This window comes from Ursus americanus, chromosome 19, assembly GCF_024610735.1.
Source record: "Ursus americanus isolate L20-20 chromosome 19, mUrsAme1.1.p, whole genome shotgun sequence".
In the NCBI taxonomy this organism is placed as follows: domain Eukaryota; kingdom Metazoa; phylum Chordata; class Mammalia; order Carnivora; family Ursidae; genus Ursus; species Ursus americanus.
In genome coordinates this window covers 35727217-35741578 of record NC_142145.1, presented here as the reverse complement: position 1 = coordinate 35741578, position 14362 = coordinate 35727217, and the positions used below count along the sequence as shown (strand labels likewise).

General features: G+C 39.0%; 1 protein-coding gene across 4 annotated transcripts in view; it reads left to right on the top strand.

The window, feature by feature from the left end:
• The window catches only part of GALNT1 (polypeptide N-acetylgalactosaminyltransferase 1), a 124919-nt gene that overhangs the window by 53467 nt on the left and 57090 nt on the right, over positions 1-14362 (top strand). For all 4 annotated transcript variants that reach the window (XM_087869869.1, XM_087869871.1, XM_045777852.2 and 1 more), the window contains one exon: positions 5127-5367. In XM_087869869.1, coding sequence (XP_087725995.1) covers positions 5229-5367 — 139 coding nt within the window. In that variant the 5' untranslated portion in view covers positions 5127-5228. The remainder of the gene's footprint in view (positions 1-5126; positions 5368-14362) is intronic.

Genomic DNA, 14362 nt, shown 5'->3' with positions numbered 1-14362 from the left:
AGAAATGCATGACAAGTCAACAGCCCTATCATTAAGTATGTTTACTGTAGATTAAAGAATTTTCTTTCTAAGCCTTTTTTGTTGTTGAAATCCTATATTGATGAATAATGAATTACCTCCAAAGTTAATGGCTTCAAACAATAGACATTTATTGTCTTGTTTTTTTCTTTGGGCCAGGAGTGCATGAGTAGCTTAGCAGGGTGGTGTTGATTCAGGATCTTTCAGGATATTGCATTCAAAATGTCAGCAGGAGCTGCAGCCATCTGAAGGGTTGATTGGGACTGCTTTCAAAGGGGTTCATTCACTTCCATGCCTGGCATGATAGTACTGCTTCTTGGTAGGAGGCTTCAGTTTCTTACCATGTGGACCTTTTTATAAGGATGCTTAAGTATCCTTCTGACATTGGTGCTGGCTTTCCCCAGAGTGTGAGCTGAGAGAGAGCTAGGAGGACGTGTGTTTTATGACTAGCCTTGAAATCGTGCGCCATCACTTCTACCGTATTCTGTTGATTAGAAGCAAGACACCAAGTCCAGCCCCATGCTAGGAGGGAAATGACACTCCACAAAAATTGTTTTGCATATTGATTTTTTAAAAGTCTGCTGCCCCAGTGACGTTGCATAGGAGCTAGGGCTTCTATCCATATGTCTTTACCTTAGACCCCTCCTTTGTTTTATTTTTTTATTTTTTATTTATTTATTTTTTTAAGATTTTATTTATTTATTTGACAGAGATAGAGACAGCCAGTGAGAGAGGGAACACAAGCAGGGGGAGTGGGAGAGGAAGAAGCAGGCTCATAGCAGAGGAGCCTGATGTGGGGCTCGATCCCACAACGCCGGGATCACGCCCTGAGCCGAAGGCAGACGCTCAACCGCTGTGCCACCCAGGCGCCCCTAGACCCCTCCTTTGGGCCCCAAACTTTTGTATCCTTAGCTGTGGTTAATATCTCTTCTTGAAGTTATCAGGGTTACCTGATACTTAACATGTCCAAAGTCAAACTTAATAGAAGTTTCTTCCTGTCTTGCTTCTTCTTTCCAAAAATTTGTCCTGTTTTATTGGTCCCTGTTTCTATGTCTGGCACCACTCTGCATCCAGTGGTATAAGCCAGGATTTCCTCCTCTTTCCCCCCATCTAATTTGTCCCTAAATCCTGTTGAGTTTGTCCCTGAATACCTCTTGAATCTGCCCACTCTTACCACCTCCAGTTTTATCTCACATCACAGTTTCCTCTTCTTTTGTTTTTGATCCCTTGACCTTTCAGTGTTGGGCTCCTTCCTGCTACAGAGCCCTTGCTACTCACTGCCCCCAATGCTTATTTTCCCCTCAAATCATGTCTTCCTCAGGGAAGCCTTTCTGACAAAGTCCGATCTTTGTAATACAGATGTTTATATTGCTGTGTACCTCCCTTCAAAAGTTATCACCAGTGAAATTTTATGTATATGTGGCTGTTTGACTAATCCCTGCTTTCCTGGAGCCAACTCTAAATTTCATAAGGGCACAAGGGGTGTGCATTCTGTTCATTTTTCTATTCCGTGCATTTGACACATTCTCTGTATTTACTGAGTTTGTGTGCATTGAACGAATTAATAAGTGAATGAATATGTTTGATTATGGTTCTGATTGGGAAATAGAGTAAACAGAATATATAACTGGTAAATAAAATAATTTAGCCTCTCCTTACTATGTTAGAGGATGATTATCATATTTTTAAGTCTTTTAGTTTTTCTGGCAGAAGTTCCAGCTACATATTAAGTCTTGAGTAGATCTATTGAAACGTCCCGTCTCTCCTACCTCTGTTGGGTCATACGATGCAGGTAGTGATCCTAGGAGCCAAGGGTACTGTGTTCTTGTGAGAGGAAAGATAAGCACTGTAATGTACCCAGAAGTCGAAAGCTTTAGGTCCAAGGGAATGAAGCTTCCATTTTCTCCTAAAGGTAATGACTGTCAAGGTGTCTTCTTAGGCTTGAAATTTCTGGAGAGCCTTGGTTAGAAGTATGAGGGGTAGGAGAAAATAATTATTTAGCCCTAGAAAATAATGATCAGTTTTCAGAGGAATTTGGCAGTATGACATGTAGCTACGGTAGGATCAGAAATTTACTGATACAATTGATCACTGTACATTCACATAAATTCTGGTTTTATAACTTTTAAAATAAATTAGGCAGTCAAATGCATTTCAAATGGAAGGCTTTAATCTATTGTGACTTCCAAGATAAATTCTGGTATATGTCATTTGAGGAAATGTACACCATTTGTCTCCTCCTAAAATCGACATTGTTTCATTGAAGTATTCCCCCATATTTATCTATTTTTAAGGGGATTGAAGTTGAATTCACAGAAACTCACCCTTATAAGTTTGGACAAATGGACATAGTTGTCTGACCACCACCACAGGCAAGATATGGAATGTTTTCATGATCACAAGTTCCTTCACTCCACTTTTGGGCAGTTCTCTCCTTCCTCCGCAGCCCCTGGCAACCACTGATTGATTTCTATACCCATAGTTTTGCCTTTGCCAGATTGCCCTTTAAATGAAATCATGCAGGATACGGTATCTAACATTTTTGTGACTACTTTCACTTAGCATAATGCTTTTGAGATTCATCCATATCATTGCATATATATCAAGAGTTCTTTTTTGTTGCTGGGTTAGTATTTCACTGTTTAGCGTACTACAGTTTGTTTATCCATTCACCAGGTGATGGACATTTGGATTATTTCCAAATTTTAATGGTTACAATTAAGCGTCTATAAAGATTTGTGTATAGGTCTTTATGTAGACATATGTTTTCCTTTCTCTTAAGTAAATAGCTAGGAATGGAATCGCAGATTTTTGTAGGAAGAAACTGCCAAACTTGTTTTCCAGAGAGGCTGTACCATTTTGCATTTCCACTGGCACCATATTACAGTTTCAGCTGCAGCAGATCCTAGCTAGCACTTGGCGTTTTTCTTTTTCCCTTTAGCCATATAGATTGGCACCTAGTGGTGTTTCATTGTGGTCTCAAATAGCAGTTCCCTAAAAGCTAATGATGTTGAACATCTTTCCATGTGCTTGTTTGTCATCTGTATCGCTTTTTTGGTGACAAGATCATTCAGACCTTTTGCCTCTTTTATTGGATTGGGTTTTTTTAATTGTATTTTGAGAGTTCTTTACCTTTTCTGGATACAAGTCATTTATCAGCTAAGTAATTTGTAAGTATTTGCTCCCAATTTGTGACTTGTTTTTTATTTTCTTTTGAAGAAGATTATAATTGTGAAATCATTTTAATCAGTCTTACGATTTGTTGAGAAAACTTTGCCTAACCCAAGGTCCCAAAGACTTTATGCCTCCCCTTTATCCTCCTTTCTGCCTACACCTCCTGCTTCCTCCATACTCCTTCTCCCAAACACATACATTACCCACGGCATTTCACCTTCAATTTTTGAGTCTAATTGTGCTGCCTTGAAAAATTAAATAGGAATGAATACAAAGTAATAGAGATTTGCACTGAAGTAATCTGGGTTGTAAGCTTTAAAAAAAATAGATTTTCGAGAACATAAAGTTACTTTTGAATTTCAGATACTGTACTGGCAGTCAGATTGTTTGCTTTGCCAGTGACTGAAAGAGGTAGCTTGTCATGTAAAGTAGCTCAAAATATAAATTTATATCTGTCTAGCTTTTCTGGCAAGAACTATTGTTTCATGAGGCTGTGCACTATAATGTTTTTCGTTCTCCCCTCACCGTGGTTACCATACTCATCAGTAGTCCTCACTGCATGTGACACAATATCAAATATTGAGTAAGTACAATTTTGAGGCAGGAATACGGCAGTAACATACATCCCTGTTCACTGTTCAGTCAGGAAATATTGGTTTGATGAAAGGAGGAATATAGGCAAGAGAGCAAAAGTCCCAGAGAGAACAGAGCACAGATAATACATTATAAGTATCACTTAAAATTTTTGGGGGGTGCTTTTCAGGTTGCTGTCTAGCAGCCTCGTGAAGTAGGCAAGACTTATTATATCTTTTTCGTAGATAAACTCGCTGGCCTGGCCTGAATTGTCCAGGTAAATACCTCTGCCGCCCACCATGGAACGTAAAGGCGCCCTTTGAGAAGCTGCTGTGTTGCTCATCAGCCCAGTCCTTCAGACCCTCTGCTCATTTGGCTTTCATTGTGAGGCACGTGTGCAAAGTGTGTGTTTCCTCTATCTGCTTCATCTGAATGCACTTGGCTTATCTCCCTCCTGGTCAGCAGTGACATAGGCCTTTGAGCTTCCTTGACTGCTGTTCATCAGAATGACTCCCAACCTCTCTGAGGTCCCTCCGTGTGCTCCAGAGCTCCCCAAGATGAGCTCCTTATGTAGCAGGAATGTTACTAGTCAGACTATCCCAAATGACTTTCCAAATTTGGTGACAGTTTCTCTAGTTATTTTCTCATGATATTTTAACAGATTGAGGGGCAGGGGTGGGGGAGTAGGAACTAAAGATCAGGGAAGTCTGTAAAAATACTTCAGAGCCAGGATTAGGTCTCAGATCTTATCTTTTCTTCTCCATTATACTTTCTTTCCCTGAGTGCTGGTGACCATTCAGTGTTTTTAGATGGGATTCAATGGGAGAGAGATAAGAATTAGCCCAATAAACAGCTGTAGTACAAAACTAGGAGAACTATTGCTCCTTGGGACCTGGGAACTGAATCTGAGTGGTCGAAATGGACTGAGAATCGCTGGTTTCTTAAACTCCTGTGGCAACTAACAGCTTAGCATTTTTGATAAAACAGTCGAATAGAAGGGAGTTAAGCCCTGTGTGTTTGATGGGTATGAGATAGTAGCACACTATTGTTTTAATTTGCATTTTCCTAATTACACTTAATTGAGTGCTTTTCCACATTTATTGGCTATTCAGGTTTGCTTTTTGCAAAGTGCTTGTTTATATACTTTACCCATTTTTCTATTGGATTGTCGTATGTTTATTTGTAGGAGCTATTTGTACATTCTTGATACTATTTTTATGTATTTTACAAGTATTTTTTAAGCCTGATTTTTCAATTTATTCTGAATAGTAAAATTTCATGTGCATGTTAAATAATCTTATAGTTCATTTTTAAGGTTCTGATATTTTTAAGTTAATCTTTTATTCTTTTTGTCTCTATAGGTTATGAACGTGATTTCTGATGAAACTGGATTGGAATAATTTTCATGATCTTTGTATATTTATATATATATATTTTAAAATTTTGCGTTCGACTTAAGTGCCATGAGAAAATTTGCATATTGCAAGGTGGTCCTAGCCACCTCCTTGATTTGGGTACTCTTGGATATGTTCCTGCTGCTTTACTTCAGTGAATGCAACAAATGTGATGAAAAAAAGGAGCGAGGACTTCCTGCTGGGGATGGTGAGTGATACTTTATAATACATCTTTTTTAATAAGTATATTACTAGTTTGCTCACTAATTTGGATATTATAAAATTTTAATTTTTTTAGATTAATAGTAATCCCTGGCATCCTAAATAATGACAATCATATAACTAACAGTTTTCCAGTGGGTTCTTCCAATGGTTAAAATATTAAAGTATCATGTATAGAATTGCTAAATTCATTATTTGTGTTCAGTGTTACACGTGGTTAATTTTCTGCAAGTTGTGTTACCAAGTAATGTGGGGAAACTAATATCAACTGTTATTAAACTAATAATAACTAATAGTTGGAACCAACAGAATTGTATGGCATTAGTGTAATGCCAGCAATGCTGTGTTAAAATTATAATATCTGGTATCAAAAGATGTTTTTTCCTTGCCTTCCCATCTCAGTTTTGAGGGAAATCATTCTAGATAGATGTTATCTGGCGAGTTCTTTTTGTTAATGCTGTAGATAGCTCCAGTTAGCACTTTGAGGAAGGGCTTTTGTAAAGATGAGGCCATATAATAGAGGCTGCAGTAAGATTGCAGTATTTGGTATGGAAAAGAAAGGAAACACAAATATGAAGGACCTGGGTTGGAAGTACTAACATTTTTGTCAGTGGATGCCTGGAAAATTCAGTTTTGAACTCCTTGTGTTCAAACCAACAAACAAATGTTGCCTTTTTTTTTTTTTTAATTATTTTTATTTTTTTAAACATTCATTTGAGAGAGAGCAGGCGCGGGCACAGGCTGAGGTGGTGGCTTGGGGGGGGCAGAGGGAGAGGGGAAGCTGACTGCACATGCGCAGGCTGGGGGGGGAGGGCAAAGGGGGAGAAGGAGAGGGGGAAGCAGACTCCCCCCTGAGTGCAGAGCCTGTCTCCGGGCTGGATCTCATGACCTTGAGGTCATGGCTTGAGCGGATATCGAGAGTCCAACACTTAATCAACTGAGTCACCCAGGCGCCCCTCCTTTTTTTTTTTTTTTTTAACATAATCAAAATGACTTTGCATTATGAGTCAATAATTCAGGTGTTCTGAGCTCTGAACTCTCTATGATTAATTATAGAAAATCTGGCTGTATAGTGATTCTGTTTTTAGGAATTATATGTGAATGATTTGTTTTAATGTAAGCTTTGAGTATATGATCATATTTAAATTTTTCATATTTTTATAATGAGAGGACCTGGTTGCCTGAAGTTTATAATCTAAAAATATTTGTTTATATTGGTTAACCGTGCCTAGTTACTGTAATTTTTGTAGATGAGATTACTTAACCAGTCCTATTTATTTCTTCTTGGGAAATTTGCCTAAAATTAGGCTCATTGGCTAGTACTGGGCTATAGTAATACCTAGGCTAACCCCTGACTTCTTAATTTTCACTTTCCCCTTAAGTTTTAATAAAATATACTTTAATTCAAAGTCAGCCTATTAATTTGCTGACTTTCCTGCTTTACTCTATGGCTCTTCTGTTTAGTAACCTTGTTGGGTGAAAAATGCTGCCTCCTTAACTGTTGTTAGAACTATAACTCTTGTCTGCAGTTTACTCAAAGTGTGGGTATTACCATCCACCAGTAACTCAGATACTCTTTTCCCAAATAGAACAGATTAGTTTTCCCCTCCACTTTAATTCATTGTCATTGATAGTGGGAGTTCTATTTTAAACGCAAAGACACGAAAAAGTAAGAAAGTAAGAAAGAATTAGTATGTGAAGATCTACTTGGTGAATGTTATTTTCTTTTTTTAAGATTTATTTATCTGTTTAAGAGAGCAAGAATGTGAGCAGCAGGAGGGGCAGAGGGAGAGAATCAGACTCCCTGCTGAGCGCAGATTCTAACACAGGGCTCCATCCCACAACCCCAAGATCACGACCCAAGTGGAAATCGAGAGTCAGATACTCAACCGACTGAGCCACCCACATGCCTCATTGGTGAATGTTTTTAAAACTCCGATATACGCTAGGCAGTGTGTTAGGAGCTAATGATCCACAGCTCAACAACAACAAAAAATAAGACAAAATTCCTCCCTTCAGGGAACTTATAGCCCAATAGGAGAGGAAGAATAATAGTAAAATACTAATAGGATAAACAGCATTCTAGAGATGTGCATAAGAGCAGAACGGAAGGAGCATGTGTCTGAGAGGGCTCAGTAAGGAAATAGTGCTCATGTTGACCAGTGTCAGGGTGAGCAGGTGTTTGTTAGGTTGGATGAATAAGCAAGGGAAAGAAGCATGTGCAAGACAAGCAAGTGAGAGAACAGAATTGATGGATAGAGAACGTGAGGAAGGAGCACAGAGGAAGCTTGGGAGGTTAGCAGAGGCCATATCACAGAAGGCCTTTTATGGCATGCTGAGGGTTTTGGATTTCTTTGTAGGTAGTAGCATGCCATTGAAGGCTTTTAAACAAGGGAGTAAGTAACCTGATGGGATCCAGACTTTCAGGAGAAAGCTTTTTGTGGTCATGTGGCTAATGTACTAGAAGAGACGAGCTGCAAGGATGTTGTGACAGTTTAGAGGAGTTCTTGGGGCCTATACTAAAGTGATACTGAAATAGAAAGGAAAATATATGTGAGAAGTATGTCAGTGGTGGAATTTATATAACATGGGGAACCGCTGAATGTGGGTAGTAATAAAAGCAGAGTTTGAGATATCTTTCAGGTTTCCCTATTTGATGAATTGGCAGGAGGGTAGGCCCCCAGAGGTGGGGCAGCTTTGATGGAAAGTGGCAGGATGAGCTTGGTTGGAAGTATTTGACTACAGAAGACAGTTGTTCAAGGTGCAGAACATAGGTAGTAGTGTAAGCCTTGTCTGTGCAGAAGACTGTGCCAGGAGCACGTGTAGACTTAGACAAGACAGACCCAGTGTTGGAGAGCTTCCTGGAGGTCAGTAAAGGAAGAGAGGCTTCTCAGGAAGTCAGAGGTGGAAGGGGCTGCCAGGGGGAGGGCGGTCATGAAAACTCAGGAGTGTTGTTTGTCTGAGATTTTGTGAGATGAAGATAAGGTGTTTGTTTATGTTTGGTAATGCGATTTCCTTTGACCCTGGCGGGTGCCACTTCAATACCAGCAGATTTGATGTCCCCATGCAGGAGTAGAGATGCAGTGTAGCTTACTCTCGGGAAGCTTCCACACAGAGGAAAAGGGGTGTTGCATGGGCGCCTGGCTGGTTCAGTCAGTGGAGCATGCAATGCTTGCTCTCGCGGTTGTGAGTTTGAGCCCTACATTGGGTAAAGAGATTACTTACAAACAGAATCTTAACAAAAAGAAAAAACAAAGAAGAAAAGGTGTAGTGCACTAAAGGAATGGAGGCAAAGTCATATGTATGCGTGTATTTTTATGTACCGTAAGGGGGAGGTTTAAAATACAAGGGAAAATGTAATTACCTGAAGGAGCACATTCTTAGCAGATGAGGTAGTGAGGCATCAAAGCCATAAGAAAAGGATTGTATTTGAAGAAATTGCCAAGGTTAGTACAGTCCTGAAAGCTACTGTGGCATGAGCATCAAAGACAAGAAGTGGCTTTTATACAAAGTACAAAAGTACTACGTAAAGGAGAAATGGTCTGGGAGTAATAGCGTGAAGCTGTGAGCCCTTGTCGGAACCTCCTGAGAAAGAATGACCAGTTCTCCCAGAAGAGGTTTGTGAGGCTAGCGGGCTCTGGGGGAGGACAGATTTTAGTTAAGTCCAGAGGAAGGGGCCTGTGTGTTGTGGAGAAAAACGATGAAGAAGCTTTACAGTGGCCACGGCGGGGATCTGGGTGTTTGGTGGGGTGACTGAGAAGGAGAGGAGGACAAGAGAAAGGGACTGAGCAGTATGCCTGAGGGTGAGGAGACCGTATGAAGGGAGACCTAGTGGGAGGGTGGCAGTTCCAGAGGGGGCTTTAAAGTGTCTCTTTGCAGCTTTGTTCCTTATAGCCTTAAGGAGTTGACGGGAAAGGGGGAAAATGATTTGAGGAAGGGGGACAGTTGATGCTAAGAAAGAAAGGCTTAAAAAATCTGCTGGCTGTGAAGTTTCAGTGCGGTAGGAGCTGGGAGGTCGCAGGTGGTGTCGGCACCCTGAAGTCAGCAGGTTCTTGGCAGAAGGCTGGGAAGGGCTTGCAGTGAGCACCCCTGAGGAACTCGCCCTGAGGTGGCTGGGCAAGGACACATAGCTGAGGGCACCAAGGACGTGGGCCTTCGTAGTGGATAAGCAGGTGCACCCAGTGATCAGAATATTGGAGGTCTCTTGACAGTACCATGAAGTCTCCAGGATCTTTGGTTTTTATGGCATTTGAAAAACCAAAACAAAAGCAAAAGGCAGAGAGCAATGAACAGATAGGACACTCCAGAATTACTGTTTCAGTATTGTAAAGATCTGATTTCTGAACATTCTTTGAACTGCTCTGCGTGCTCATTTGGTGAAATTAATCAAATTCTGGTCTTTATATTGTGAATAAAGGGGTCCTGTTTTTAAGTGGAATGGATTGATTATCTTTACCATACTGCTGAATCTCTTAAAAGATTGTCATTGATAATCCATTTTCTAGGATTTACTTGTTACTTGCCTACTTCAGGTAACAATGGGTCAGTCTTCGTGATTACAGAAGGATTGGTTTTGGTTTGTTTTGCTGACCACTTTATATTTGGCATTTTATACCCCAGGCTATCTGAGAATAGCAAAGTTCTTTTCTTGCTGGAGAATTAGACAGACTCCCCTTGAAAAACTGAGGTTAGTGTGGGTTGTGTCCTGGGAATATTTTTGTTGCCCTTCTGCCTTTCGAATTAGCTCATTTGTTCAATTTATGGATTTGGATGTTGTATAGAATACGAGTATTTTTACAGATACAGTTTCAGGTAGGAATTGATCTTTCATGCCAGCACTGTACTCAATTTTCAGGTCATTAAGATGTTAGTGATTCAAGTTGTCATATGTGTGTGCTAGAAGTTTTTCAATTATCAAACATCAGCAAGCCTTTTGATGATTAAAACCTAAAAATACTGTTAGTAAAGGCTTTCAGAAACTTACAGGTTTTTTTGCATGTATAGAGTTTTATGTGCTGAACACAGTGCAAATAAATCAAGCATAAAATTGGAATGAGGGTTGAAACCAACAAGGATTTGAGGTAGCATTGAGTTATCAGTGAATTTTGCTATATAATTTTGATGTGTTTCTTTGTTTTTTTTTCTTCTTTTCTTTTCTTTTTTTTTTGAGAGAGGGAGAGAGAGCACACGTGCACACAAGGGGGAAGTGGTAGGGGGGCAGAGGGAGAGAGAGAATCTTCAGCAGGCTCCATGCTCAGCACGGAGCCTGATGCCAGGCTCGATCTCATGACCCTGAGATCATGACCCAAGTTGAAATCAGAGTCGGACCCTTAATCCACTGAACCACCCAGGCACCCCTATAATTTTGATGTTAAAAAAAATCAGGTAGGGGCGCCTGGGTGGCGCAGTCATTAAGCATCTGCCTTCGGCTCAGGGCATGATCCCGGCGTTCTGGGATCGAGCCCCGCCTCAGGCTCCTCTGCTGGGAGCCTGCTTCTTCCTCTCCCACGCCCCTGCTTGTGTTCCCTCTCTTGCTGGCTGTCACTGTCAAATAAATAAATAAAATCTTAAAAAAAAAAATCAGGTAATTTGCTGTATTTCATTACCATCTTACATACTTTTGTTTAATATTTTATATACTACTAAGAAAGCAAAAACATTCCAGTTATTGTAAGCCACATCCCATTTTTAGAGATTGTTAAAATGTAGAAAAAATATTTTGGGGTAGGTAAAATATAATGCCTAAAAACAGTAAAGGTGATAATTGTGTAATAAGATAAAATCATTTGGGAGAAATGATTTTAGCCTTTTATTAGTATTTTCCCCCCAAAGGTATCATAGCTTTATACTTCTTTATTTTACTTATATGAGAAAAACACAAATTAAAAATTTCTAAGATTTATTAGAGTACATTCAAAGGTATATCATGTGGTTTGTGTATATTGATATGATTTGGTGGCATTCAGAGTGAATCTGTAGTTTTCTTGGTAATTAAGTTTTTAAAACACGATACTACATTGCCTTAGAAATGAAGTTTACCTGAATATAAAACACATTTGTTCTCATATAATACTTTGGATTAACATTTTAGTCTCTCCCTTGTCAAAGTTGATTTGATTCTTAGAAATGAACTGCATGTAAAATTTTTTGCCAAGAAAAATTTTCTTTTCAGTTCAGGAAATGATATCCAAACCCCATTTCGGTTGCTCTAACAAAAATTTCACTGAACTCACTTTTAATTTACATAAAAGACTGGTAAGTAGAATGCATGGAAAGTTAATGCTTACCATTTAATCTGCAAGCACAGTAGTAGTAAAAATATATTCACTATCCACATGCATTTTATCCTGAGCTCTTTGCCAATGAAAACTAATTGACTAGTGCATTTAATTCTTTAGGATATTATAATCTCTAAATTAGAGTATTGTGGTGGATTCTGTAAGTCATGTAATAATCATACAATTCTTGGTAATTTCCACTGTAGCTTGGAGATCTCATGTGTACCATTAGGTTAAATGATACAGGGTGGACATTATACTAGATATTCAGATTATTAGTAAGTACTAGGTGGTCAAATCAGTAAAATGTGGCAATAATAGGATTGTATATGTTGTACAGTTTTGTTTGCTTCTTTAACATCTTAAAGCCAGAGTTTTACTTCATAAGGATGGGGCAAGATTTTAACATTCTGGCTATATAGTCTCTTATTCTGTAAGCAATCAAGTTTATACTTACTAATCCTCACAGTAATAATATCCGGAGTCCTCCTTCATGTTCCCCCAACCCCCATGGAGAATGTCAAACATAAACAAAAGTAGAGAAAATAGAACTCCCATATACCCACCATCTGGCTTCAACAGTTGTCAATTCAAGACTAGTCTTGTGGCATGGATACATGGATACTTCTTTTTCTCTGTCCTCCGTTTCAATCTTTTTGTTGTTGTTGACAAAGAAATTGGGTTGTTTCTTTTTTCCAGGTTCCCACAGTCAGGATTTACATCCCTTTAACATTTTTTGTCATGTCCTTCAGTGCCTATATTTTCTGTGAATTGGTAGGTAGGTCCAGAGGCTTGATCAAGTTCAGGATCCACCTCCCCCAACCCCCACCACCTCACCCCAGCAAAAATATGTTCTAGATGGTGTTCTGTATAACTTAATATTCTTAATTTTTAAACAGCATAAAAATGTTTTGTTTTTTCCATTTTAACCTTTCTTTAAAGCATCATCTTATCTTATACTAAAATAGGGCTCAGGTAACTGAAAGATACTTATAATCAGGGCCACTAGATGTCTCCTACTTACTCCTTGTGTTAACTCTGCCATGCACACAGGATGATTGCCACCTCCAGAACTCTGCTGCTTTTTGTTGACCCCTGAACGTCCCAATCCCCAAATCTGTTGGTTGCTCTTTTTATTTTTTTCCAGAGACAGGTAAGTAAGTAGAATTGACCCTAAGAGTTTTATAATTTATGATTTTTAACATTTAAAATTGTATATGGGGATTATACATCTGTACTTGTATTATAGTTTTTATTACACTTGTCACTGACAGTTTTTGAAATCTATCAACCCTAATATTTAAAGAGCTTTGGGGTGCCTGCGTGCCTTAATTAGTTATGTGCCAGACTGTTGATTTTGGCTGAGGTCATGATCACAAGATCATGAGATCGAGCCCTGCATCAGGCTCCGTACTGAATGTGGAGCCTGCTTAAGATTCTCTCTCTGGGGTACCTGGGTGGCCCAGTCAGTTAAGCATCCGATTCTCGATTTTGACTCAGGTCCTGATCTCAGGGTCATGAGATCGAGCCCCACCTCAAGTCCAGGCTGGGCATGGAGACTACTCAGGATTCTCTCTCTATCTCCCCCCCCCCTCCGCCACCGACTTGCACGCACACGTGCTTTCTCTCTCAAAAACACATAATAAAAAAATAAAGAGCTTAGTTACTTGGCAAACATTAGGCAGGATTTGTTTTTTAAAATGGTTTTACATGAGTTTTCTATAATTTTAGTTATTTCCTGATATTTTAATGCCCTCCTAAAATCACAGTTCATTCTGACAACAGGGACAAAATTATTTTATACCATTTTTTTCTTGATGGTTGTCTAAGATAGGTTTTTATATTCTAGACAGAGTTGTTGAAGACACAATAATTTCGTATTCTACAGTTGCTTTGTACCACCATCTGAAACAACCATCTTACAGGTCAGATTTACCCACTAGTGCTATTCTTGGGCAGATGAAACCTGGCTGAAGAGAGATGGTTTGTTTACTGCCTTGATGTCTCTATTTTTGTGCAAAGACTTTTTAGAGGTGCCTAAAAAAATAAACAACGGGAGAATAAAAATTTCAGCTTTAAAAATAAACAAGTAATGTACAAAACAGGTATTTTTATCCCATTCTTGACCTTATCTCATTCTCTATCCATGCCTTTTAGATGAGAAGTTTAATACACTTTTTTCCAAGTTTAATATATCTGAGAACTTGTTTTTCTTGGAACACTTTTGAAGACCTCAAAAGTGTAAAACAAAAAACAATATTTGGAAATTGCTGAATATTACTCTTTTTTAATTTAATTTAATTTTTTAAAAAATGTTATTTATCTGAGCGAGGAGTGCTCACATGCATGAGTGGGGCTGGGGCAAAGGGAGTGGGAGAAGCAGACTCCCCGCTGAATAGGGAGCCCAACCTGAGATCATGACCTGAGCTGAAGGCAGACACTTAACTGACTGAGCCACCCATGTAACCCTGAATATTACTCTTTTTATGTATATATCAAGAGATAACGTTACTTCTGATTAGAATTCTCTTTCATGATGCTCCACCTTGCTTAATGCTTATTATAATGTCTATTATCAATTCTGGGATTTCATTTTGATTTATTTTGAATAGCACTTTGCTCACATACTAATTCAGCATATAGTTAATAAAACTTCTATAGGACATCATGCTGAATTCCACAAAAAGTACACGAATGAGTCGA